Source organism: Leopardus geoffroyi, chromosome A3, assembly GCF_018350155.1.
Source record: "Leopardus geoffroyi isolate Oge1 chromosome A3, O.geoffroyi_Oge1_pat1.0, whole genome shotgun sequence".
Lineage (NCBI taxonomy): Eukaryota > Metazoa > Chordata > Mammalia > Carnivora > Felidae > Leopardus > Leopardus geoffroyi.
This window is the reverse complement of record NC_059336.1, coordinates 18,845,084-18,870,257: the sequence shown is the minus strand read 5'-3', so window position 1 is coordinate 18,870,257 and position 25,174 is coordinate 18,845,084. Positions and strand designations below refer to the sequence as shown.

The window sequence follows — 25,174 nt, the reverse complement described above, 5'->3', positions numbered from 1 at the left end:
GGGTACCCAGGGAGAGGAGAAAACAGCCCCTATCCTCAACCCCAGACATGAACAAACACAAGAGCCCAGGGTGCTTGCATGCTCAGAGCGTGCCTTGGAAATAGTTCTATAAACTGCAAGCTAGAACAGGGTGGTCCCTGCCTCATTCAGTTCCGTTGGACATTGGGATAAGTCATATTACCAGCGGCTGCCTCTGTCTCCCCCACCCCCATAATCACCAAATCCCGATGATTCATAGTTCTGGAAACAAGCCTGTTGGAAATCCAATTACTGCAACAACCTTTATGTCAATTTATTTCTTCACTAAAGAGGAACAATGAAAACAATATGTGCTCCATTTTTTTTTTAACGTGATACACATTTTTGAATGCCTAGTGTGTGCCCTTTGTGCTAAAGCTCAGGAGTTCTCAGCCTTGGCTGCAGTGCCATCACCTGAAGATTTCCCAGGTGATCCCAGTACCCCAGGCATCAGTATTTTCCCCAGGGTATGGTGCTCTCAATGCACAGCCAAAGTTGAGAACCACTGACTGAGTTCGTCCTGCTTAATCCTCACAACACAATCCTGCAAGGTAGGTTTTATCTCCATTTCACAGATGAGGAATTGAGGCTCAAAGAGGTACAGTAACTATGGAATCAGTAGCCATCACCTTGGACCTCTCCTTTCCTCCCAGGCTCCCTTGTGGGATTCTTATGTTTCTACGGTTTCACTGTTAAATATAATAGTTATATATAATGCTTCCACAGATATGTTGGAGGCAGCGCTGCCCTCTGGCCACCTTGAGGTAGCTCTGCTCCCAACAGGGCTCTTTTGAGATACAAACCAGACATGGTTTGGGTTTAGGACTGACACTAAATGGCTTTGCTATACTGAGGACAACTGGAGACAGTCACCCCACCCAGGTCCCGTCATCTTGGGTCACAGAACAATGGCGGCCACCTCTCACTCCCCACCACCCGGGACCCTCTAAGCCTGGCTCTTTACAATGCACCCCACTCCTCCAAGCGTCTCGGTGCCCTCGCTCTTCACAGCAAACTCCCTCACCTCCTGATTCCTAGCGCATCTTTTTTGCAGGAGCCGTACATCCACACGGTTTGTCAGAAAGGCCTTTGATCGAGGACAGGCCACAGATCCGAGGGGAAAGAAAACCCGTGTCCTAGCCCGACTCCTCGCCCGTGGCTCGCGGGCCCGCCGATTCTTCAGACGTGCACGCACCTGGGCTCACCTGTCCCGCTCCCGCCCGGCCTGCCGGCTGAGAGGAAGGGCAGCAGGGCAAAAAGGCTGGTCACCGTCTGCCCTCTGCTGGCCGATAGCAGTATTGACGCTCCACCGGTGCGTCAGATGGGTGGCATGAAGGAGAGCGGGCATCTATTGAGCTCCCGCTGTATGTCAGGCACTGAACTCGGCGCTGGGGTGTAAGGATGAACGCGACCTGCTCTCACAAAGTTCAGCTTCAAATGAGGAGACGGACAAAAATTAAACAGTCATTCAAACAAATATGAAGTTACAGCCGTGGGCTATGTGAGCTTATGATGCGAGGCTCCTGTCCAGTCTACGGGATGTGTCGGGACGGTCAGGGAAAGCTGCCCCTGAAGAGGGAACGTGTGAGGGCCAAGTGCCCCACAAAGTCGTTTCATGTAATCTCGGAAATCACACGAGGTGCCTATCCGCTTTGCCAAACAGAAAACAGGCTCAGACTGGGGAAAACTTACCCAAGGTCATACACCAAGCAAAGCCAGGAGGGCCTAAGTCTGCCGGATTCGAAAGTCCCCGCTTTTCCGCTGCTCCTGGCGGTGGGGCAGGTGGGGGCCACCGGGATGTCCCATCCAGCCGCTTTAGGGAGCGGGGCGGGGCCGGGGTGGAGCCTGCGCGGGGCGGGGCCTGAAGTCCGGCCCGCCCAGCCTCTATAGGTGAAAGGGCGCCCTTGGGCGTGGGCACTGGGCGGAGGCGGGGTCTTTTTGCGGGGTGGAGCCTGGACGGACTGGGGCCTGCAGACACTGGCCTTGGCTCGTGGAAGGGGCGGAGCCGGGATCTCACCCGGTCCTAGAGGAGACGGAAGCTCCAACTGAGTGCGGGGCCGAAGACACTTACCCTGTGCACTCGGGCAGAGACTGCGGTTCGGGGTCCCGGAGGTCCAGTGGGCAGCTCCCCAGGTAGGGCCTGACCCCGGCCTGAGAAGAAGTACCCCCCCACCCCTGCCCTGCCCCGCCCTTCTGTCGTGCCATCTGACCCTCGTTCCTTCCTGTCCGCGGGCCTGAGTCCATCTCCAGTCTTCAGAGGGTAGCTCTGGCGTGGAGGAGCCGCTCTCACTTCGTCTGTCTCCCTGTCCCAGCCGTTGCGGGACCCCGGACATCCAGAATGTGGGATCAGGAGATAAGATGCCAAAACCTCTCAGAGGAGGCTGGCGCAGCTCCACCCCAGCCTGACTGTGTGACCTTGGGGAGATCGCCCACCCTCTCTGGTACTGAGTGTCCCGTGCCTGCAGACTGGACGAGTCAGCTGGCGTAGCTGTGAAGGCTGTTGGGGATCCAGGGGTGCAGCTTTCTCCCTTCTAGGACTATAGGAACACTTATCCTTCTGCTTCTTCTGGTCCTGGGTGAAGAGCTGTCTCCCAACCCTTCCCAAATCTGGGAGTCTAGAAAGGCCCAGAGCTCAGCCCCAGGGCAGTTCGTTCTGGCTTCCCTGTGGTGGAGTTGTGTGCTGGCCTAGGAGGCCTGTGGGTGTTCCCAGAGTGGACTCCGAAGCTTGGGCATCCTGCGAAGCCTGCCCAGAGCCCACCTGCTCACTTTGCAATTGGTGGGCCACCAACATGCAGGGCCTCGAATGCTATGTAAAGAAGTCTAACCTCTCAAGGATGGGCAGGGCAGGGCAGGGCATTGGAGTCTGACCTGTAGTGTGCCCTAAGGACCAGCCTGGTGACTGGGGCTGTCATGATGCCAGAAAAGATACTACTGTTGATAGGTGACACATATGGGCATTTATTGCATGCTAGTGCTTTACCTGAATTATCTCATTAATTACTCACACTATCCCTTATGCCCATTTCAGAGGCTGAAACCAAAGCTCGGAGAAGTGAAGTGATTTGCCTAAGGTCGCAGCTAGTAAATGTCAGGGAGAGAATTAGAACTCAAACAGTCTGGTACCTTACTCACAACGTCCTGTTGCCACCCAGGATCTGGGCATCTGGTAGTAAAGCTTTGACCAAGGACAGCAGGAGGAGCAGGAGATTTGGGAATAGAATTCAGAGGGCTCGGGAGGAAGGGACTCGCATAAGTCCTGAGAGGAATTCAGCTGGCCTGGGTCCCCGGGGGGAAGTGAAGTGTTTGATTATAGACATACTAGTTTGGGGTGAAGGGAGGTATAAGGGAGCTGAGCAGAGCTCTTCATATGGAGAAGACCAAGGAGGCAGAGCTGGGTCCTGGGGGAACGGAGATGCCTTCAGAGATGGGTGTAGGGCTTGGCTCACAGGAGTCCCCCCAAATGCTGAGCAGACAAATGCGGGGGCATCTGTGTGTGTGGGGGGGGGTGGACAGTGGGAGGAATGAATTGTTGGCTGAGAAGGGTTTGAAAAACTGAGGCCTTGTTTCATAAAGGGGAAACAGGCTAGCAAGTCACTTGCGTGAGGATACCCTGTGGCAGGATCAGAGTAGGACCCAGTGCCCCTTGGGTGCCATCTCTGCTGTTAAGCTCTTTCTCCTACATCAGTGGCTCTCTACCAGGGGCAATTCTGTTCCCCAGAGGACGTGTGACAATGTTTGGAGACAATTCGGTTGGAGGTGGGGTGATACTAGTATCTGTGGGTAGAGACCAGGAGTGTTGCTAAACATCCTACAATCCCCCCAAAGCAAAAAATTATTCAGCCTCTAATGGCAGTCGTGCTGAAGTTGAGAAACTCTGTGATAGGTAAGCTGGACCTGTCATTATTTCTCCAGCCCAGCTCCTTTGCCCCTAGCAGGACAGATAGCTCAGGCCTGAGCCTCCACCTGGGCAGACCTTTGCCCCCACTCCTAGTCTGCCCCTCCGATGCTTGCTGCCTTGTTCCTGGAAACTTCTGAAGTCCTCTCTGCTTTTCTTGGGCACAGTGGCCTAGAGCCCTGTCCATCACATGTCTGTCCTTGTCTGTCTTCCTAGACCTTTTATTCACAGAATTTGATGTGGTAGGGAGAAACCAAAGTGGGAATTTTCACCTAGCACATAGTAGGTGCTTTGCAGATAAACTATTTATTAAATTTGAGTGCCATTTTTGGGATCAAAAATCTTCATTTTATCCCAGGTTTTCATTTTAACAATTCTAATTGTATCTTATGTTTGTGAAGCTCTGCGTTTCTAACAAGCACCCCGCCCCCCAGGTGATACTGACGCTGTTGGGCCATGAGCCACATTTTGAGTGGCATTGCAGGGTTGTGCAGAGGTGGGCTGGGGCGGGGCTGCACCCCCTGCAGACAGCTGTGGCTGTGGTTTGAGGACTGTGGAGTGGAAGGAACCATGGTATGGAGTCAGGAAACCAGGACACAAATCATTACTCCCTTCCCCTCATCTATGGGCTGTTAGCTGAATAGAGTTTGGATAAGTCACTTAACTTCTTTGAGGAGTGGTCTTGCATGGCGGGTCATCCGCCAGGGGTTCTGATGCAGGGTCTGAGAGATGGGAGTGCCCTGTGGAGGTGGGATGGCCTGGATCCTGGCAGCCAGAAGGGCACTAGGCCGCTGACCTGGCCAGCAGGGAAGGGGCAATGAGCTGATGCTGGCAGGGCGGGCACCATGCCAGCGTGGAAGCAGCTCTCATTATGGCCCTGGCTCTTCTCCACGGCTGCCACAGCCTTCTGCTTCTGGCTTACCCAGCTCTGCCTGGTGTGGGAAAGCTGGAGGGACCGGTCTGGCTGGGGGAAGGAGGGGCAGCTTTGATGGGTTCAGGGACGAGCCCAAGGCCTGAATGTGGGTCTCAGGGCCTGACCAGCTGAATGAGGGTCTCAGAAATGGGGGTCAGGCTTGATACCCATGGCCTAGAGACACTGGGATCAGACTGTGGACCTGTTCCAGGGAAACTGGGAAGGAGTTTGGTATTTGAGGCCATAAACCGAGAGCTTACTCTACCCCCAGCTATAGGGGATGCCCTCCTTCAAGCCTCTGACCCCAGGAATAGAGCTGGGCAGAGCCTTAGGTACCTGCTGCACCCTACCTCTGGTCCTCCACAAGTCAGCCCTGATGGCCCAGCAAGGCCCCTTCCAACTCCTAAGACCAGGAGGCAGCAAGACAGATGAACCCATTTCCCAGATGGAAGAACAAAGACTCTCTCTTCCTTACTTCCTGGGAAGATATCAGTCTTTAGGGCTGTCACCCATTACCCAGCAGGGCCCTGGGCCTGATATATCATGAGGCTGCCTCCCCCTATTCCCACAGTTGGGCCAACCCAGTGGTTCACACTGAGGGTTCTGCAGCCAAACAGGCCTGGGTTTGAGTCCTGGCTCCTCTCCTTACTAGTTGTGAGGTCCTGGGCAAATCACTCCACCTCTGAGCCTCAGGTGGCTTGTCTGTAAACAGCAGTAATGACACCCGCTTGGCCAGCCTCGCAGGTTGTTGTGAAGTTGAAATGAGCCCTACCACTGAAAACCATGGTCATTATCATTACTCATGGCATTTCGAGACGCAAGCCTCCCCAGATCGCCTTACCTGGTGCTCTCATTTGACAGATGTGGAGATTGGCACTTGGAGAAGGAAGGCAGCTGCCCAAGGGTCTCACAAGCAGGTGGTGGGCAAGCCAAGACTAGAGCCCACACTTACAGACATACCTCCCGTCCCACAACTGTTGTCCATCTGCAAAGGCACTCCGAGGGCAACGCACTGTAAGTCTGGGGACCTGGGGGGTCAGGCTGCAGAGACTCCCTGCAGAGGGAGGTGGACCTGACCTTTGCCCCAGCACCCCCTCCCTTTGCCAGCACCAGCCATGAACTACGTGGGGCAGCTGGCAGAGACGGTGTTTGGGACAGTGAAGGAGATATACCGGGGCCTGAACCCGGCCACACTGAGTGGTGGCATCGATGTGCTGGTGGTGAAGCAGGTGGACGGCTCTTTCCGATGTTCGCCCTTCCACGTGCGTTTCGGCAAGCTGGGTGTCCTGCGGTCGCGAGAGAAGGTGGTGAGTGCTGGCCGGCCAGGGGCCACTGTAGGGTGGGCTCTTAAAGCCAGGACAGCCACTGCGGTCCCAGGAGAGGACCGAGGCCTCCCTCAGGTGGGGATCTGTCCACGGGACGAGCTTCCATTCTTTCGCATTTTCTTTGAAAGTTTTGGGTCAGTCTGGGGATTTGGGTCCAAGAGGGTTCCCATTTTCCTGTGGAGGCAGCACAGCGGGGCAATCCCTGGTACTGGGGCCATCACACCTGGCTCTAGCTCACTGAGAACTTACGTGGGTTTTCTTGGTAAGTCTTTTCACCCGTGCAAATGAACACACTCTGCTCTACCTGGTGCTGGAGGGGTGATTTTGGAGCATGACGTAGGAGCCGATGACACTGTCGAGGGTGGCACTCAAAGGTTAGCTTCTCTCTCTTAGGAAAGCTGTGCTGTCTTCTCTGGGCCCCGGCGAACGTGACAGATTTTTAGTTAGCACTGAGGTCGGGAGTATGAAAAGAGGTTTGGTGGGTCCAAATCCCTTTTGCATTGGAGCCACTGGGGACTTGCCAGAATCCTAACAGAAAAGTGTAAGCTTGTAGGGGACAGTAGGTAGCGAGGTGGTTAAGAGCTTGGGTTGTGGACTCAGCCTTCCTGGCTCACAGACAGCCTCCCTCGGCCACTTCCCAGTATATTACTTAACACCCCCGAGCCTCAGTTTCCTCATCTATAATGTAGGGGTAGTGATAGGAGCTACTGCACAGGGTTGCTGGAAGGTTAAATGGGAGAGTCCCGATAAAACTCTCCATTCAGCGCTTAGAAAATGGTCATTCGGACTATGGTACGTGTATGTAGTCAGCAAGTGCTCTGGCACTATCCTGGGGGTTGGGGAAACAGCAGCAGCAGCGACAGGATGGGTCATGACTTGTTCTAATGGGGTGTGGCAGAGAGAAGAGTTAGAAACCACGGCAGACACAAGAATACTGAGACGGTTATATGTGCAACAAAGCCCAGAGAATGGGGAAATGGTGGCGGAGGGGCATGGAGAGTTCAGCACAGCCTCTCTGAGAAGGGGAACTTGAGCAGAGACCCTCAGGGTGGGGAGCAGCCAGGGTCTGGGGTGGGGTGGGGCTGAAGTTCCAGCGAGTGCAGTGCTCCATGGAGGCAGGCAGGACAGTAGACTAGAAGGTGGGGGTAAGGGACAATGGTGGGGACTGTGTGCTATCATGCCTCGTTACAGGTAGACATTGAGATCAACGGGGAGCCCGTGGACTTGCACATGAAGCTGGGAGACAGCGGGGAGGCCTTCTTTGTCCAGGAGCTGGAGAGCGATGATGTAAGCGCCTCGTGGCACCTGCACCTTCACTAGTGCCCCCTCTGGCTGGGCCCTTGGGACCGGTCACCGACCCTACCCCTGGTGGGATCACCAGGGCAGCAAGAGCCTGATGCAGGGGGACTGGTTAGGGCTGGCACTCGAGGCATGCTGTTGGAGCCTGGGTAGAATTGGGAGGGGGGCAGCAAGGGTTGATTTCCTTTCCGGGGAAAGTTGAGGGAGGTTTCTCAGAAGAGGACGCCTGAGCTGGGCCCCTGGAGGGTGGAAAGGAGGGCTTCCCAGGGAAGCTTGGAAAGGAAGGGAGTGCTGAGGAACTGGCTGGGGGGCTGGTGAGCATGAGATGCGTGGTTCTGTATCTGGTGCTGGCTCGATGCAGTTAGAACATAGAAGTGTGTGGGTGAGAGCTGAGCAGAGGCGTGTTTGCAGAAGGGGGACAGAGCCCAACACAAGCCAGTGGAGGTGTTTAAACAGTTTGAGCTTCACAAACTTCAACTGAGCCCCTAGTCTATGCCGGACACTGTGCAGTGGACTCGGATGAGGGGTGATCCCTATCTCCAAAGAAGCTTCCCAGACTAGCCTAGGAGACAGATGTATAAACAACAGATGATGGAACTACATAGTCATTATAATGAAGGGAGTTGGAACAGGGGCTGGGGGTAGTCAGGGTAAACTTCCTGGAGGAGGTGACGCCTGGCTGAGTCTTAAAGGAAAAGCAGGTGTGGTCAGAGAATGAGTAGCCAGTGTCCAGGTTTCTAGCTGGACAGTGTGGTTCATGTAGCACCTGGCCCGCCATGAACTTCCTGGGGTACATGCAACCCCTGGGATTGGGGCTGCTCTCTGTCTCTGTCAGGGAGCTCGGATGCCAGTGGTGTTTGCAAGGCCTTGCTGCTGCTGCCTCTGGCCAGCCTCCATGCCTGTTTTCCTGACCCCAAAGGAGCTCACTCCAGGGCCTTGGGACTCAGGCAGGGCTCAGAATGATTGAGTGGTGAGGGTGGCCCCCCAGGCTATAGCCCCTGGTCTGCTCCACAGGAACACGTGCCTCCCCGCCTATGCACATCACCCATCCCTTGTGGGGGCCTGTCTGGGTTCCCCTCAGACTCCCAGCTGAGCACAGACAGTGAGCCTGAAGCCATCACTGAGGGGGTGGCCTCCACGGGGCGGAAGAAGAGGCGTCGCAAGAGGAAACCCAGGCGGAAGGAGGACACGGTGGCAGCCAATTCCAGTTCTGAGGAGCTGGAGACAGGCGCTGAGAGTGAACTGTCTCTACTGGAAAAGCCAAGGCTGGAGCCCCCAGGGTGTGTGGGGACCAGGGTAGCCAAGGGTGTGGGGATACCAACCAGGGTTCAGGCACCTTTTCCTTTGCTGATGCTGTGTGACCCTGGGCAAGGGCCTTGATTTCTCTGGGCTTTACCTCCTGACACCCAGGCTCCCATGCCCTTCCATGGGTACCCTGTCCTTGTCAGTGACCATTTATTTCCTTGTGACCCCTCAGCAGTGTCGAATCCGAAAGGGAGTCCTCACCGCAAGCCAAAGACTTCTACCCCTACTCTGATGGCGAGTGGTGCCCCCAGGCCAGGTGAGAGTCTAGGAGGCCTGCAGGCAGGGACTCAAGGCCAAGGTCTTCGAGTGGCTTTCATTTACATTTTCCTAATGAATGATATAGAACACATTGAATGTGTTCATCAGCCATTTCTGAATCTCCTTTGTTAAGCATTTACTCAAGTCTTTGCCCATTTTTTTTTTTTTTTTTTTTTTACTAGACTGCCTCATTATTGTTGGTTTGTAGGAGTTTTTCATATATTTATACATTCTGGATCCAAACATAGGCATGAATATGTATCACAAATATTTTTTTTTCCCCAGGCTGGGGTGGGCAGCGGTGGGCGGTAGGCTGGCTCGAGGGTCTCTAAGTTCTTGTTTCTGGCAGCCTCTTGCCGGGTGTGCTAATGACATCCCCAAAGAGCGACTCAGAGCTGGAGCTGCGGACCCCCGAGCCCAGCCCCCTGCGAGCTGAGTCCCACATACAGTGGGCCTGGGGGAGGCTGCCCAAGGTGAGTTTCTCCGTGTCAGCCTCCCGAGCCTGCCTTTCTGCGGTCCCTGCGGGTCAGAAGTGGAGTGACTAATACCCGGGACCCCCAAGGCCTTTTGGGGTGTGGGAGGCAGGGCCTGCACTGGTTTACACCCCCCGCCCCCATTTGTTTGATTGAAGGTGGCCAAAGCAGAATGGCCCGAGTGCTCGAAGATCGCTGATGGTGGTGTCAGGGCAGCTCCACCTCTTCAGGGAGAGCCTGGCACCCCCTCTGCTCCTGTGGCTGGTGTGGACCCTTCGGGGCCCCTAATCCTGCAGACAGGGGCTGGTGCTGACCTTCCTCCTACTGACACGGAGCCTCCTGCTCTGGTGGGTCCCCCTCTCCCCACCTCTGAGAGAAAGAAAACCAAGACTCAGAGCCGAAGGGATCCAGGCCTCCCTCCTCCCTCGAAATCATGGAGCTGGGCCGGCCTGGAGGGCCCACTTCCCACCAGACAGCCCGAGGGGGTCTCTAGCAGGAAAGGTAAGTAATGGCTGGACCTCTCCCAGGCTTTTCCTGGCCTCATGTTACCCACTGGCTGGACTCTGGTACTTCAAGCATGTTTTGAGCACCTACTGTGTGCCAGGCACTGTGCTTGGCACCAGCGCTCATGGGCTCACAGCCCAGCGAGGCAGATAGACAAAGCATGTGTGAACAGGAAGAGCACGTCGTGGGTGACGCAGGACAGAATCATTGGTTGGGACAGAGGCTGTTTAAATCATGTGGTCGGGGAAGGCCTCTCTGAGTGGGTGATGCGTGAGTGGAGACTCCAACAATAAAGACCCAGCCAAATAAGGATCAAGGGAAGAGAATTCTAGGCAGAGGAAAGAGCATGTGTCAAGGCCATGAAGTGGGAGGGAGGCTGTGCGGCCAGGAACGGAGGCAGCTGGTATGTCTTGAGCAAGGCGGGGGTGGGGCAGGAAGAAGCAGATGCCGGATCCTTGGCGCAGGAGCTGGGGTTTATCCTACGAGTGTGGGAAGGCACTAGGACTCACCGCCAGATCAGTAGTTGCTGGCTATCTATGGCTCTGTAAAATTTAATTACAATTAAATCGCGTTTAAAATTCTGTTTCTCCGTCACACCACATTTTCAGTGTGCTAATACAGGGATGTGGCTAGCAGTTACCGTATTGGACCCGTAGATGCGAGACATTTCTATCGTCCCCAAAAGTCCTACCAGACGGCGCTGCTTTAGGGCGTTCAGAGACCAGACACATTGTTCACGCTACTAAGCACATGTCAAGTCTATAGGTGTCCCCTCTGCCCTCAGGCTCCGTGAAGAGAAGCCAGCACCTGGGCCCCAGTGACATCTATCTGGACGACTTGCCCTCTCTGGATTCTGAGAATGCAGCCCTTTACTTCCCCCAGAGGTGCCTGCGTTCTGGGTTCCAGGGTGTCTTGGGATTGGGGCCGGTGAGCCCAGGGGTTGGCCAGCAAGGGCCTGGAGGGGTGGGCCCCTCCTCACAGCCTCCTTGTATTTACATCACTATTGGCTTCTTTGCCCCCAGTGACTGTGGACTGGGGCCCAGAAGGTGGAGTGAACCCAACAGCCAGAAGCCTCTGGGGGACCCCAACCCTGAACAGGAGCCAGAACCCACTTTGGACATGATAGTGCTTTCCCTCTGTGGTGGACTAGCTGACAGCCGGGACATCTCCCGGGGTATGTCTGACCATGGCCTGAACCCTTCCAAGGATTGGCACTGACCCCAGGGGACGGGGGAGGGCAGGGAGGCCCCCAGAGCAGCGGGCAGCCATGGTGCGAGGCTAGGCTGAGGCCTTGCTGTTCTCTGTCCTGTGGAGCCCCATGCGGCCAGCGAGGGCAGGGCGTTCCCAAGACCCTGTGAAGCAAACACTTAAGGCTAAGCTGTGACTTATCCTGTGAATCCAGGATGGCAAATACCTGGGGTGGGCACAGCAGATGCAAAAACCACAGGTAGGGAGAAGCCCTGCTAAGTATCACACCCAAAATGCAGGAGGCCTGATGGTAGAGTGTAGATGGTAGAACGGGGCCTGATGGTCCCGTTCAAATGTGTCAGCCTCATTCCTTACCCTCTGCCTCTGTGCCCAGAGAAATTCAACCAGCACATAGTCTCCTACGAGGACCTCGTCCAAAACCCTGGCCTCCTTGAGCACCCGAACCTGGTGGTGAAAATCAACGAGAAGTGAGTACCAAGGCTGAGACCCTGGCAGCCCCAGAGCCCCCCTGCCCGCCACCACCCTGTGGCTGCTGCAGCCCTGACTCCTCCTTCTGTCTCTCCAGACATTATAACTGGGCTGTTGCTGCCCCCATGATCCTCTCCCTGCAAGCCTTCCAGAAGAACTTGCCCAAGGTAATGGTTAGAGCACCAGCGGGCCTGCTGAGGGTAGAGGGTTATGGCCAAGAAGCAGACAGTGGGTAGAGATGGGTCTGGGGCTGACCGGCTACAAGACCACTCTGAGAGGGGATACTGAGTCCCCCGAAGCCTCACCCCATGACGTGTGGACAGAGCCTCACCCTTCCCTGGCTTCCTGGCATGGCTGAATCCTGGCAAGGGGACACTTTACTCCAAAGGAGCTCAGGGCAAACCAGAGGGGGATGATAACCTTCAACAGGAGGCTTTTAGATCTAAGAGATGAGGCTTGGCAGACAGAGGGCCCACTCCTTACCTTGCCCTGGCAATGTCTCCAGGCTGGACTGTGGGCACTTGCTTGCTTTATTGGCATGCGTTTGTTGAGGACCTACTCTGCGCGTTTTTTGAGCACGTACTGTGTGCCAGGCACAGGCTGGAGCCAGTCATGCCCTCCCAGAAAGACAGTAGTCAAAGACTCAGCCAGATGAATGTAAAATTCAACCGTGAGTATTGGGAGTGAGGCTGGGGTGCTTTGAGAGGCTAAAGTGGGAGTTTGCTCAGTGAGTGCCTCCTGGGTAGAGATCTGAAGGATGAGTAATCTGTAAGCAGACGAGGGGAGGGGAACAGCATGTGGTGATGCTCAGAGGTGGGAAGGAACCCAGTCTCTTCAGTCCCTCCCAGAACTTCCACTCTCTGACCTGCCCCTGCCTCTCCTATGCCACTGGGAGTGGTACAGGGCCCTGCCCTAATCTGGCCCATGGTTCCCAGATCAGTTAGACTTGCCCAAGAACATCACTAACCAGATGTTGACAGCAGGTGCCTCCCTTTCGTGACACTCGGCTCCACCCTTTGGCTGGCTCTGGGTCTGAGCTAGGACCAGAGCCTATGGGAAGGAGGAGGGCCACTCTCCTGCTTGGTTCTCCTCACTGACCTCAGACAGACCCACCACCTGAGGCCTCTGGGAGACAACCCCAGTCTGTTTCCAGCTCAAGGGGGTACCCTGGCTGACCCACCTCCAGGTCATGTCCTCCTGACTTGGGTTCACCATTCTGTTTGTAGGAAGCTGATAAGTCTCCTGGGAGGGTCTTGGCCCCGGCTCTCCTGGCCTCTCCCTGGGGCTACCTAGCACACATCTAATGAGCATCTTCCCAAGGTCATGTTCTCTCACCAGACAATCGTGGTAACACAGAGAGGGGGGCCATCCATGGGATAGAGTCACTGACCTTTGGGGTTGCCTATGTTGGTCTTGGAGGTTGAGGGGAGTACTGGCTATGGATTCTTCTTACAGCTGTCACTTGGTGGCATCATGCAGAGAGTACTAGATCCTGAGAAATGTCAAAGCACTGCCTTCAGCTACTCTAGTAGCAGTACTGGCCCATAGAATCTGGAGGCCAGGCCAAGCCTGGGCAAGAGCTAGGGGGTCAGAGCTGAAGTAGAGTGGGGATTGGCAGGAATGGCCCTTGGTCTCCTGTGCTCAGCTACATGAGTCACTGTTTGGAAGCCAAGGATGGAGGTGAGGATGCTTCCACAGCCTCCAGATGTTGACAGCACCTTGCTCTAGGGTCAGCCCTAGACTCTGGGTTCATGGGGGCCCCAAGGGCAATGAAAAGTAGGTTTGGTGGTGAAGGAAAAAAAATGCCATGGCCTTTATCTGCCCACAGAGCACTGTGGACAAGCTGGAGAAGGAGAAGATGCCCCGGAAAGGTGGACGGTGGTGGTTTTCCTGGCGACGCAGGGACTTCCCGGCCGAGGAGGTGAGTGATCATGGTCAAGGGGGTGGTCGGCACAGGGTGGAGGCGGGGTTTACTAGATGTATGTTTTCCCACAGCGCAGTGCCCAGACGGAGAAAAGCACAGCCCGGGAGCAGCAGGGGTGAGATGGATCTCTTAGCTGGCACTCTACAGCTGGAGCTGAGCCTGGGGACGATCCCTGTGGGGGCAGCGGTGGCGCCAGCAGCCCTCCGCCAGTGACGGTTGTTTGTCACTACCCAGTCGCTTCTACACCCTTTCTTTTTCTTGAGAAATAGCCCCATTTCACACATTGGAAAACTGAGGCCTAGAGCTGCACCAAAATTTCCACAGCTGGGTACCGGTGGAGCTGGAACAGGTGCCCAGACTCCTGGCCCAGAGAAGGATTACCATCTTAAGGAAGGGTGGGAGGGGTGGGGCCTTCCCCTCTTTGCCAGGGGCCGGCTGACCTTGCCTTCTTCACAAGTGACCACAACGCCTCAGCTTGGGTATGAGTGATGACCAGGGGCGGGTCTGCTGAAGCCAAAGCAGGTGGGATTGGGAATAAACTCTAAGACGCACACCTGGGTCTTTCAGGTAAACATCTCCAAGGCTAGCTTGGCCATGCACTAAGGGCCGGGAGCCCTGACCCCTTTCTGGGCATATACTGCCGACCTACACCCTTAATTCTGCTACCCCTCTCCAAATGGGTGGCACCTAGAAGGAGAGGTTTCTGATCCCCTGAGTGGTCTCTGGAGGGGCAGCGACAAGCCCCAGATTCCTTGTGGCCTGGGCCAAGGGGTAAGCATCTGCTGGGAGTGCAGGGCCTTGGCGGAGGACAGAGGCCTGAGAGCCGGGCTGCCTGCAGGGTGAAGACTGATGTGCCGAGTAGTGAGGATGACGCCCCAGAGAGCCCTGTGATCCTTGAGGTCCCCTCCCTGCCACCCTCGCCTCCAGCCTACCCTCCTACCTACAGGAAGTCCCTCCGCCTCTCCTCCAGCCAGATCGTGAGTGTGCGCGTTGGTGTGTCCAGGTGGGGGTGGGTGGGGCTGAGATAATTAGGCTCCAAGGAATTTAAAAGCCTAGAATCCATCCTCTTGGCAGCCTCCCTAAGAGCCTCTGCTTGAATACCTTCAGGGTCAGGGGGCTCACTTCTTCATGTGCCAACCCACGTCTTTGCTGGATGCCCTCATTGGAAAAGTGTTCTCTATGTCATCTTAAAATATCTACCTGCGGTGGGTTGTGGGTCTCTCTTAGAGGCCACTCTGAAGGAATCGAAGGCTGACGACAGCCCCTCAGATTTTGGCAGTCCCTGCCCCTGAGTCCTGCCTTTGAGCTCAGTAACTGGCCCCTGAGTGTGGCTCTGTCAGGGAGGGGCCCAGGAGGGCCAACCTGGTATAGAGCAGCTACCGTCTGTGTGGTACCCCTGTGTGACACCCACCTTGGGGTCAGCCAGGGCCCAATAGCCTTGGTCATCGGCTATGGCTGAGAGCTGCCCTACGGACCAAGCACAGGGCTAGATCTCTCTTTGGGGGGACGTCACAAGTACCTGTGAGGATCCCCAGGAGGTCCCTTCTATGCAGTGGGGTATCTCCCCACCAGGAGCAATGCCAGCCTTAGGGCCAACCTGAGAAACCTGGGTGGGAGCCACGGGCCAGGCTTTGTCTGTGAGCTTCATCCTAAAGGGGCAGGAAGGGAGGTTAGGGCTCCCATGCCTGCCGGTGCAGACCCCAACCAGCACCCTCGTACCGCCTAACTGCCCAAGGTTACCCTCTGCCCGTGTGCACGTATGTGCGTGTGGCTGTCTCTGATGAATTCAGGCAGGTTCTCTGAGCTGGGAGGAAGAGGAGCATGAGAGGCCTGTGGGGTTCACAGGGCACGGTTTGGGGTGGGGAAGGGGGACACACCAGGCTGGGGCACATCACAGCTTCCTCCCTTTGCCCGGCCCCAGCGGCGCCTGAACCTGCAAGAAGGTGCCAATGATGTGGTCTTCAGTGTGACCACCCAGTACCAGGGCACCTGCCGCTGCAGGGCCACCATCTACCTGTGGAAATGGGACGACAAGGTGGTCATCTCGGACATCGACGGGACCATTACCAAGTGAGGCCTGGTTGGCCAGGGGAGAGAGGGAGGGCCTGGGACTGGCCTCCTCTGTGCCGGGGGAAGGGGGACATCAAGAAAGGCCCTCTGCCTGCAGTGCACCATCCTGGGCACTGGGGGCTGTGGCACATGAGGGCTACATGGGGCTGCCTCAGAGTGACCCTTCTTCTGTGGCTCTAGGTCGGACGCTCTGGGTCACATTCTGCCCCAGCTAGGGAAAGACTGGACACACCAGGGCATCACCAGTCTCTACCACAAAATCCACCTGTGAGTGCCTGGGCTGGGGAAGGGCCCTAGGGAGGGAATGACAGGATGTCTCAGGCCACTATGGCCTTTGCCCCAGGAAGCCAGGCTTGGGGACCAGGAGGGCCCATGAGGGAATAAGCCCCAGGCATGTCCCTGGAGCACGGCAACCTACTGGCTGGTCTCCCATTCTCCTGTGAAAGACCGGTCTCCTGGCGTCTGAGTCTAACTGCTGGTCTTTGTGCTGTAGAGAAGCCTACAGACTTGCTCAAACCTTTGTTCATCCCGCTCCACCTGGGCCTCAGGATGCTGTCTGTGCCCTCCTATGTGGGACAGCAGCTGAGGCCACCTCTGTCAGCCGTTCTTCCTAAGTCCCCTCCCTGCAAAGGCCTCTGGGTCTGAAGGCCAGAGCCCCGGGGTTGAACTGAGCTGGCCGAAGCCAAGAGGGTGGGGCAGGGAATGCTGGTCTCTGACGACTCTGTGCCTCTGCTGTCCCCCACCCCAGAAATGGGTACAAGTTCCTGTACTGCTCGGCACGGGCTATCGGCATGGCGGGCCTCACCAAGGGCTACCTGCAGTGGGTGAGCGAGCGGGGCTGCGGCCTCCCTGAGGGCCCCCTCCTGCTGTCTCCCAGCAGCCTCTTCTCCGCCCTCCACAGGTAACCACCCCTATAGGACACAAGCCCACAGGCTCTTGTGGGGGGTGGGGGGGCAGGCTCGGGTGTCGGTTGAGTCAGACCTCGCGGCACCTGACCCTGCCATCCTCTGATTGCTGCCCTGCCTTGGCTCCCCTTCCTGCTCATGGCCCTGGCTGCCCCAGGGAGGTGATTGAGAAGAAACCAGAGGTGTTCAAAATCGCCTGCCTGAGTGATATCCAGCAGCTGTTCCTGCCCCACGGACAGCCCTTCTATGCTGCCTTTGGGAACAGGCCCAACGTGAGTGTGTCACCTCCCCAGGGGCAGGGCCACCTTCACCCTATCTTATCGCCCAGCCCACAGGCCCCTCCTTTGTCCCCCACAGGATGTCATCGCCTACCGGCAGGTGGGCCTACCTACGTCTCGAATCTTCACAGTCAACCCCCGGGGAGAGCTCATCCAGGAGCTCATGAAGAACCACAAATCCACGTGAGGCCAAACCCTGCCATGCACCCCCATGCCGCAAGTCCCCATGCCCTAGCTTCTCCCTGGGCCCCGGTTCCACCCAGGGCTCCCAGGCAGGATGCAGTGTTTGCCCGACATGATGGGGGCTGGGGCCTGGTGGCAGCTCAGGCTCTCGGCCCTGACCCTGTTCTGCCCACAGGTACGAACGGCTCGGCGAGGTGGTCGAGCTCCTCTTCCCGCCCGTGGCCCGTGGCCCCAGCACAGACCTGGCCCACCCTGAATACAGCAACTTCTGCTACTGGCGGGAGCCCCTGGTTGCTGTGGACTTTGATGCCCTGGCCTGACCCTGCCCCGGCTGCCCCCTCCTCCCTGGCCAGGTGTTCCAGGGAGTGGGTGTCCCAGGGATCGGGACACTGGAAGCTGGGTACCACGGGGCCAGTCCACTGAACGGGAGGAGGGGGCTGAAGGCTGGTTAGTAGCCACAGAGACCCCCCCTCCTCCCTGTCCTGTCTCCTGCCTTTGCCAGCTGAGCTGCAGGAGGTGGGGGGCAGCTGCTCCAGGCCTCAGCATAGCCCTGGCCTGTAGCAATTAAATGACTGTCACCCGGGCCCTCACAGGATTCTCCATGCCCTTGACATCTCTGTCCCTGTCACCCTGGTATGTTGTCCCAACTCCTGATAGGACAGGGAGAAGAGGGAGGTCCCGGGAGGCTTGAGACCTGTAGGCACGGAAATGGCTGGCGGCAGCAGTGGGGAGGGGTTGAGTACCATCTGCACAGCATGGATCATAGCCTCTGAAGCCCGATTCCTCCATAACCCCGGCCCCTTCCCACAGCTCTTGAGCCAGACCTCACCACTCTCCCTGGCACGCCGGTATCTCAGCACACCCCAAACCAGGATGCTGAGACATCAAGGAACGAGGATTCCCAGGCAGTGCGAGGGCTGAGGGAGCGTGACTCCCACTTGGCCTGGCCCGTACCCAGCTGCTGCCCTTGTTCCCCTGAGTACCTCCCCTAAGGACACAGCCCCCAAACCTGCCAGGGCCAATGGCAGTGACCTGCCAACCCTCCCTAGACTTTGCTGGTCAACTCAGTGCCCACAGAGCTGCCGAGCAAGCTCGTACGGGGATGAGGAACTTTAGGAAGTGGGGCTGGCTCCCCAGCAGTGCAGCCTTCCAGCCTGCTGTCCTTGGGGAAGAAAATACCTTTAGATGGGTTAAAAGCTTTAATCCAGGCCTGCCCCCCCCCCACCCCCCACCAACAGCACCACAGTGGAAGGAAGAAACCAGAAGGCAGGGCTATAGGGACCTGCAACACAGCACAGAAAGCCCTGGGCTGCTGTGGGGGAACTGAGGCCAGGAACCTCAGCAGAGATGGGCATCGGGTCTCTGGGAACTCTGCAGACTGGATGAACACTGTGTTTTCAGGTTGTCCCGTGATGGTGTCGTACCTGAATTTCTCACTGCTTAGTGAACGTCCAGGAGAGGCTGGGGTTTCGCCGGGATGCTGGAAACAGGGCTTGGAGGCCTTCCTCTCCTGTGGCCTCCTGTTCAGAGTCTGGCCTCATTCAGGCCATGACATATATGAGGGCTATTCTCTGAAGAGAGGCTCTAACCTGGGCGGGCGGGGGGTGGGCAGGATATTCTCCCACATGGAAAGGAGGGGAGGGTGTGGGGACCAGAGGCCCTGAAGCATTTTTGGGAAAGAAAAGGAAAAGGATAAATTGGGGTGGGGTCTCTAAACAGAGCCTGGACCCTGTCCTTTTTCTCAGGGAATCTACAGCTGCCTAAGCCCTCACCTGAGGGGAGGGTCAAAAGAAATAAAGAGAACTGAGTCTTTGTGTTTCTGTTCTGCTCCGAAGGACCAGGGCCGGTGGAAACCTCTGGTCCTTGGTTTCAGAAACCATATCCACGAAGCTGCCGGGTGTGAGGACAGTGCCAGTGGGCACCATCTTCCTGCAGAAACTGAGCCCAGACAGCAAGGGAGAGAAGCCAAGGGGACAAGGGAACCAGAAGCCCCCACAGGCTGGGGGCTATGGCCTGGGGACAAAGGGAGATGTGGACAGGTCACTGTCTGTGACCAGACCTGCGGGTCTTTGTACAGGTGCTGACCCTGGTGTGTCTGAAGAGGGACAATTTGCAGACTGGATTGTGAGGTCAATTAGGTCCACCCTGGCCTTCAGGCATGATGTCCTTGCCTTGACCACGATGTTGAATTGTCCAGTTGGCACAGCACTGAGTGTGGATTTTGGTGGCTGGGACAGTCATATGGAGCTGGACCAAGGCTATTCCTTCTGTGGCCTCTGAAGTGGCATCCATGCTGGCCAGGGGGTGCTGGGAGGCACTGCTGGGCAAGGCTGGGCTCTGGAGGGACATCCCCAGGGTAAGCGGGGTCCAGGGGTGGGTCCTGTCTGGCCTGCCTAGTCAGCTTGCCGGGGCCGCGCCTGCTCGGCCAGCTGGGCCCGGCAGTACAGGAGGTCATCCCGGAGGCGGGCGATGTCCTGCGCATGCTGAGCCAGTGTGCGATTCAGCTGGTCCACGTAGCCCCACAGGCCCTCCCTGTGGGCAGCCAGTAGGCCCAGCCTCCCGCAGGCACCCTCCACCTGCGCCACCCTCTGGTCGAAGCGGCCCAGCACGTGCCGCAGGTCCTGGGCTGTGTGCTGGCAGCGGCTCAGCCCGCCGGCCACATCGGCCACGCCGGCCTTGAGTCGCTCCAGCTCCCCCCGCAGGCTCAGGACCTGCCTGTGGCCGGCCTGAAGCCGAGAGCCCTGGCTGCTGACCTGTTCCTGGATGGCGTGCACCTCAGCCTCCACCTTGCGCTCTCGCTCGTCCAGGGAGGAGTTGGCCTCCAGGAAAGCATCGGAATACCGGCTGACGGAGTCACTGAGGCCCGTGAGCGACTTGCTCACAGAGTTCAGATTGACCTTGAGCAGGGTGATCTCGCCTTGGAGTGAGCTGCCCGTTGCTTCTGCCAGCTGCTCCTGGACCTCAGCCACGGTGCCGTTGAGCTGTCGGAGCAGGGCTGCGTGGCTGGCCACCTGGTGTAGGAGGGCCTCGCTCCGGCTCTGCCAGGCCTTCACCTCTGCCGCGAGGGTGTCCAGGATGGCCGAGGTGGTGCTGGGAGTGCACGAGGACTCCAGTGAAACCAGCCGCTGTTCCAGCACCGCCAGCTCCGTCTGCACCCGGGGCCGGGCCGACCTGCCCGGTGGGTCGCTGTCATGGCTCAGCTCCCCAGCCAGTGTCACCAGGCGCTCCTCTAGGCTCTGCACTCGCTCTTCCAGCAGGGTCCTGAAGCTGCCCACATCCCATCCCCCCTCCTCCCCCCCCAGGCAGCAGCCTCTCGCTCCGCCTTCCGTCCCATTGAGGGTCTCCAGGCCCTCCAGCAGCCGGTCCGCACCCCCCTCGAGCATGGCAGCAGAGAGCCGCTCCAGCTCATCCCTGGTGAGGGGGCCATGGCCCCTCTGGGCCTCAGTGACAGCCTGTAGGTTCCTCTCGAGGTTGTCCACACGGGCGCTGATCAAAGCCAGCCGGCCGCAGCAGCCGCCCCCTCCAGCCATGCTCAGCCCCTGCAGCCTCGACCCGAGCTGTGACAGCTCCCGGCGCAGGGCCAGCTCCCGGCCATCCAGGCTCTGGTGCAGCCTCTGGCTGGCTGCCTGACCCTCCTCACACTGCTGCCGCACCTCCTGCACCCGCAGGTCGCAGGAACTCTGGACACCTTGCAGCTTCTGTTCGAAGCCATCCAGTAGGCTCCCCCAGAGTCGGTGCAGCCGTCGGTCCACGTACTCATCCAGAAGCGTCAGGGAGGTGAGTGGAGACGGAGGGGCCTCCCGCAGCCGCTGTAGGTGAGCCTCGTGACCCAGGGCCAGCCCGTGCACCTCGTCCAGCAGCTGCACCTTGGTCCGGAGCGTGTTGCTCACCTCTGTCACCTTGCTCAAGATCTCATCCAGGGGGGGTGTGAGTGGCCCTCCAGCTCTGTCTCTGGGCTTCACAAACCCCTCAGAGACGATCCCGAAGCCCACAGGGGTGGCAGGAGCCCTGGGACCACTGGTCATCCTGTTGGGGTCTTCATGGCTGGCCACCAGGCCACTGAGGGTACCATATGCTTGTGCCAGGCGCTGGACATCACTCTCCAGGCGTTCTAGCCGCTCACCAAACAGCCCTGGACCTTTTCTTCCTGGAAGAGAGAACCCCAGGGGCATCGCTGGCCTGCCTCCCTCAGCTTGTCCTGTGGCCAGGCCACCTGAGAGATTTTCTGTTCTAAGCGCACCTTGCCACTGGGCATAGCTCTCTCAGCTTTGGGAGGGGCTCTGGGAGCTCTCCCTCAAGCCCAGCATGAGATGCACCCTCCCCAGCCCTGCCAGAGCTCAGCCTACCTGGCTCAATCCCCTCCCCGCCGCTCCAAAAAAACCTGATCACCTGGTAGGGTCTCCTCCAGGCAGACTCACCATAGGGGCTGGGGACCGCTCTGCTAGAAGAAGGGGGCTGGGGCCCTGGGCCCAGCTGCCCCGAGGGAATCTGGGGCTGAGGCTCTGGCTGGGCTGGGGAGGCCCCATGGTCGGTGAGGTGCTCGGGGCAGCCTTCTCCAGTGAGGCCAGGGCAGCACCGCCAGGTGAGGTCCGTCACTGTCTTGTAGCCGACCTTGTATCTGGGTCTGAGCACTGTGCGGTACCTGGGCCAGACAGGGGGAGAGGGCGCTGCCCTGTACCTGTGGGCTGAGGCTCCTGCCTCCTGGCATAAGATCTAATTATCTCCCCACCTCGACACCACCATCAAAGCCTCCCTTTTCTGTGTATTCTGTGACAGGGCAGTTGGGGTGGAGGCGGGCCTTTCAGGGCTTCAGAGAAGGGTTAAGGAGCAGGTGCAGGTGAAGTCCCATCCCATCCTGTTTTCTTGGGGAGAACACTAGCAGGGACTTAGCCCCAGTGTCCCCAAGACCATTTTGGATCCCCTTGAGCTCATGCTGCCATGAGAAATTCCACTCTGGCTTTGGCGATACCTGGAAGAATTCTGGCACAATCTCAACCCCTCCCCCGTGGGGTGGGGTGGGATGGGTACTGCCCTGGAGCCGGGGTGCACAGCCCTTCCCAGTGTGCAGGGGCTGCTCTCGGCTCCCATCTGTCCCCTCAGTTCTGTCTGCTCCTCTGTAGCCTGTTCTGGGAACTCAGCTCTGGCCACCCAGGCTGGTGGATGGCACCTTGGATTCTGAGCACAGAAGGGAAGGCCCAGGGGTGCAGGGCAGGGCTCGCCAGGGCCCCTCCCTCGCCTGCTCAGCCACGTGCCTGTCTACCCACTGACACACTGGAGCAAGTGGGTTTGTTTTCAGACATGCACTTAAACCTCTCCAAGTATAGACCTGTGTGCATCACACCTGTGCACCGTCCTACATATCCTCACACAACCCCGCCTGTCCCGCCCAGGCCCTGGAAACCTGCCCTCCATCCCCTCACCCTTGGCCTTCCTTTTCTACAGTCACCACAGCCCTTCCTGGGTCTTCCTGGGGCCCCTTTGGCATCAACCATTGTCAGTGTGAGCCTCTGCCTTTTCTGTTCACCTCCAACCCTCTTTGCCTCTGTGGCTTCTTCCTTGCCTAGTTCTGTGTCTCTTTTAGGAATCCTCCCTTGGTCCCTCTGTGGGCCCTAATCTGAACCTGCCTATGTCTCCTCCCCACCCCCCGTCCCCTAGCCAGCCCGTGTGGGAGCTGGGGTAATGGGCTCTTTGCAGTCCAAGGAGGTACAGCCCCTTGTGGAGCTGGCTGCCGCTCTTGGGGGGAAGGCAGGCCTGGGGCTTGTGCCCAGCAGTCCTGAGTGGGTGGCACGGGGGTGCACTCACATGACTGTCCCGGGGCACTTGGGCCCCCATCCACACTGCCGGTACTCAGCCTTCACATAGCTGTCTGCTCCCTCCTGTAGGATACAGGTCACGTTCCTGTGCACCACGTAGGCGCAGAGGGCCCTGTAAGGGAACAGCATCCTTGCAATATCTGGCCTGAGCCAGGCCCACTGAGGCTCCTAGACCCCCCTCCCTATCTGTAGGTCTCCCCAGGGGACTAGATTCCCATCTCTCTTCTGTCTCTGTTCTTTGTTCCTGGAGGCCAGGGCCCTGGCCTGGGGTCTGGACCCACTGCTGGTCAGTCAGATCCCAGACTTCCCAGTGGGTTGGTCACTGGGGTAAGCACTGTAGTGAGCCAGGGGCTGCCTTTCCTGTGGTCTGGCCTCTGCCCTCCTTACCTGGATTCCCCAACAAGAGCCTTGCTGTATTCTCACCCTCCTCCAACTCCTTCACTGGCTCTCAACTCCTTATCTTGGCATTCCATCCTTCTGAGATCTCAACTTAGTGCCTCTGTGCCTTTGAGACCACACTTCTCCTCCTTCCTTCCCTGACTCCTGGGGAAATACATGCCACCTCGTAGTTTCTAGCCCCTGCCTTTGCTCCGGGTTTCTCAGTCTCTGATCACTTCTGGTACTGCCTCCTCCAGGAAGCCAGCTCTGATGTGCCAGGCCCACTGAGCTATGGGCTGAGCACTCTCCTACAATACAATTCAGCCAGCATCCCAGGTAGAGCCCCTAACTCACCTGACTGGGGCCAGTTCCCAAGCCACTGGCTACTGAAGACCAGAAGCTGAGGCAGGGGTGAGGCAGGAGCCAGCCTCACAGGTTACAAGGGGTGGGGAGTGGCTGCCTGGCTAAGCCAACCACCCGTGCACTGCTATTGGCCTCTGGAGCCACAACACAGGCCCGGGACCCAGGCGCCCCCATCAGTTCTGTGGTCCAAACACGCTGGGGGTTCCCAAGGGGTGCCCGGGGTCAGGCTAACCGCCGGAGGGGGCGGGCTGCAGGGCGCTGGGCTCCATCTCCCACCTGGCGGGGCAGGGGAGAGAAGGGGGGCGCGGCGCGGGTGGGGGCGTGGGGGATTCCCGCGTATGCCTCGCGTCCACCGTCCTCCCTCCGCTCCCTCCACCTGGTCCGCTTGCGCCGGGAGTTTGCACACAGCGCAGCTGGAAAATGTTACTTCGCTGGAAAGGTTTCCGCGGGCACTGCCAGGTCCCAGCCGCCGCGCCAGGCCCCCTCGGCTTATTTTTCTTCGCCAGCCCCGCAGCCTCCCGGAGCGTGGGGGCGCCCGCCGGGGCAGGGGCTCGGCCTCGGGAGCCCGGAGCCCCCCTCTCCCGCGCGCGGTCCGGGCAGGTGGGAGCGCCGCCGGGGCCCCATCCCTCCCGCTTCCCGCCCGGCCGCGGCCCGCGCTTACTTGTGCGGCCCCGGGCGCAGCCGCGGGCGCCATCCCGTCGTGTAGAGGCTGTAGCGGGGGGCACCGGGCGGCGCGGGCCGCGCGAGGAGCGGGGTGCCCTTGGCCTGCGCCCCCGAGAGCAGCGCCGCGACGGCGCACAGCCACACCGGCAGGCGGCGGCCCATCGCGGCCCGCGGCTCTCCACCTGGCCCCGCGCGGGGCCCCCGCCCGGCGTCCGCCCGCCGCCCCGCCGCTCGCCCGCCCGCCCGGGTCCCGCCGCCGCCGCCCGCGGCCCCCGGAGCTCGCTGGCCCGGCCGCCTGGCGCTGCGCAGCGGCTGCGTCCCGCCGAGTGGCCGGCGCTGCTCGCGGCTGGGGCCGCGGAGGGGAGGCGGGAGGCGGGCTCTGCGCGGATTAGCATAAACTTGGGGCCGCGTCGCTCGCCTCCGCCGGCCCCCTCTCCGCCGCCAGCCCCCCGCCCTGGCTCCGAGCTGACGCCCGAGGGGCCGCCTGCAAGCGAGAGGTTAAGAAGGGAGCAGCCCCGGGGTGGCAGGGACGCGGGCAGTCGTGCCCTGGGGAGGCCCCGAATGCACCCGTCCACCACCGTCGCCCGCGTGCAAGACAGGGAAGCAGAGCCGGACCCCTGGGGCCCGCCCTGGCGCGGGCCGCCCCCTCCCTCCAGGAACGGCGCCCACCCGCGGGGCACACGGGTCTTAAAAACCCTTGCGTGCCTCAGCTCTGGAGCGGAGATGACCCTGTCTGGGGGCGCACCAGCAACATCTCCGCCGCCACCTCCTTGGAATAGGTTCCAGAAGGTCCCTGTTGGCTAGCTGTGCCTACTCTGCACCGTCTCCGTCTCCAGGTGGCCAGGACAACTGATAGCTGTGCTCCCCCTACCTGGGGCATCTTAACCTCTCCCTGCAGCACAGTGGGTGACCAGGTCGTTCCTGTGGTTC

The 25,174-nt window shown here is 58.8% G+C and overlaps 3 protein-coding genes across 8 annotated transcripts in view; 1 reads left to right on the top strand and 2 right to left on the bottom strand.

Moving 5' to 3' along the window:
* Window positions 1-1,818, bottom strand: part of ZHX3 (zinc fingers and homeoboxes 3) — a 131,174-nt gene extending 129,356 nt beyond the window's left edge. The window contains exon 1 of the mRNA XM_045444603.1: window positions 1,711-1,818. The gene's annotated coding sequence lies outside the window, so the exon portion shown is untranslated. The remainder of the gene's footprint in view (window positions 1-1,710) is intronic.
* A 156-nt stretch (window positions 1,819-1,974) lies between these two features.
* Window positions 1,975-18,975, top strand: LPIN3 (lipin 3). Of its 6 annotated transcripts, XR_006703174.1 has the most exons (22): window positions 2,215-2,459; window positions 5,688-5,840; window positions 5,934-6,133; window positions 7,343-7,438; window positions 8,465-8,730; window positions 8,928-9,011; window positions 9,363-9,486; window positions 9,645-9,987; window positions 10,775-10,874; window positions 11,013-11,164; window positions 11,573-11,666; window positions 11,765-11,834; window positions 13,496-13,588; window positions 13,663-13,706; window positions 14,430-14,568; window positions 15,513-15,661; window positions 15,842-15,928; window positions 16,410-16,562; window positions 16,724-16,838; window positions 16,924-17,027; window positions 17,203-17,474; window positions 18,863-18,975. XR_006703174.1 is itself a non-coding variant. In XM_045444586.1 (21 exons), exons 3-21 carry the CDS (start codon window positions 5,942-5,944, stop codon window positions 17,345-17,347), a joined length of 2,550 nt encoding a protein of 849 aa, XP_045300542.1. In that variant the 5' UTR covers window positions 1,975-2,151; window positions 5,688-5,840; window positions 5,934-5,941; the 3' UTR covers window positions 17,348-18,839. The 6 variants fall into 6 exon arrangements, 5 of the variants coding, with proteins under 5 accessions (XP_045300542.1, XP_045300543.1, XP_045300544.1 ...); XM_045444586.1 differs by lacking the exons at window positions 2,215-2,459; window positions 18,863-18,975 and adding an exon at window positions 1,975-2,151 and having other exon boundaries at window positions 17,203-18,839; XM_045444587.1 differs by lacking the exons at window positions 2,215-2,459; window positions 18,863-18,975 and adding an exon at window positions 1,975-2,151 and having other exon boundaries at window positions 5,915-6,133; window positions 17,203-17,617.
* On the bottom strand, window positions 18,214-24,492 carry EMILIN3 (elastin microfibril interfacer 3). Its single transcript, XM_045444589.1, has 4 exons — window positions 24,243-24,492; window positions 22,830-22,952; window positions 21,446-21,669; window positions 18,214-21,174 (listed from the first exon to the last, which is right to left on the bottom strand). Exons 1-4 carry the CDS (start codon window positions 24,404-24,406, stop codon window positions 19,421-19,423), a joined length of 2,265 nt encoding a protein of 754 aa, XP_045300545.1. The 5' UTR covers window positions 24,407-24,492; the 3' UTR covers window positions 18,214-19,420.
* Window positions 24,493-25,174: the final 682 nt, after the last annotated feature.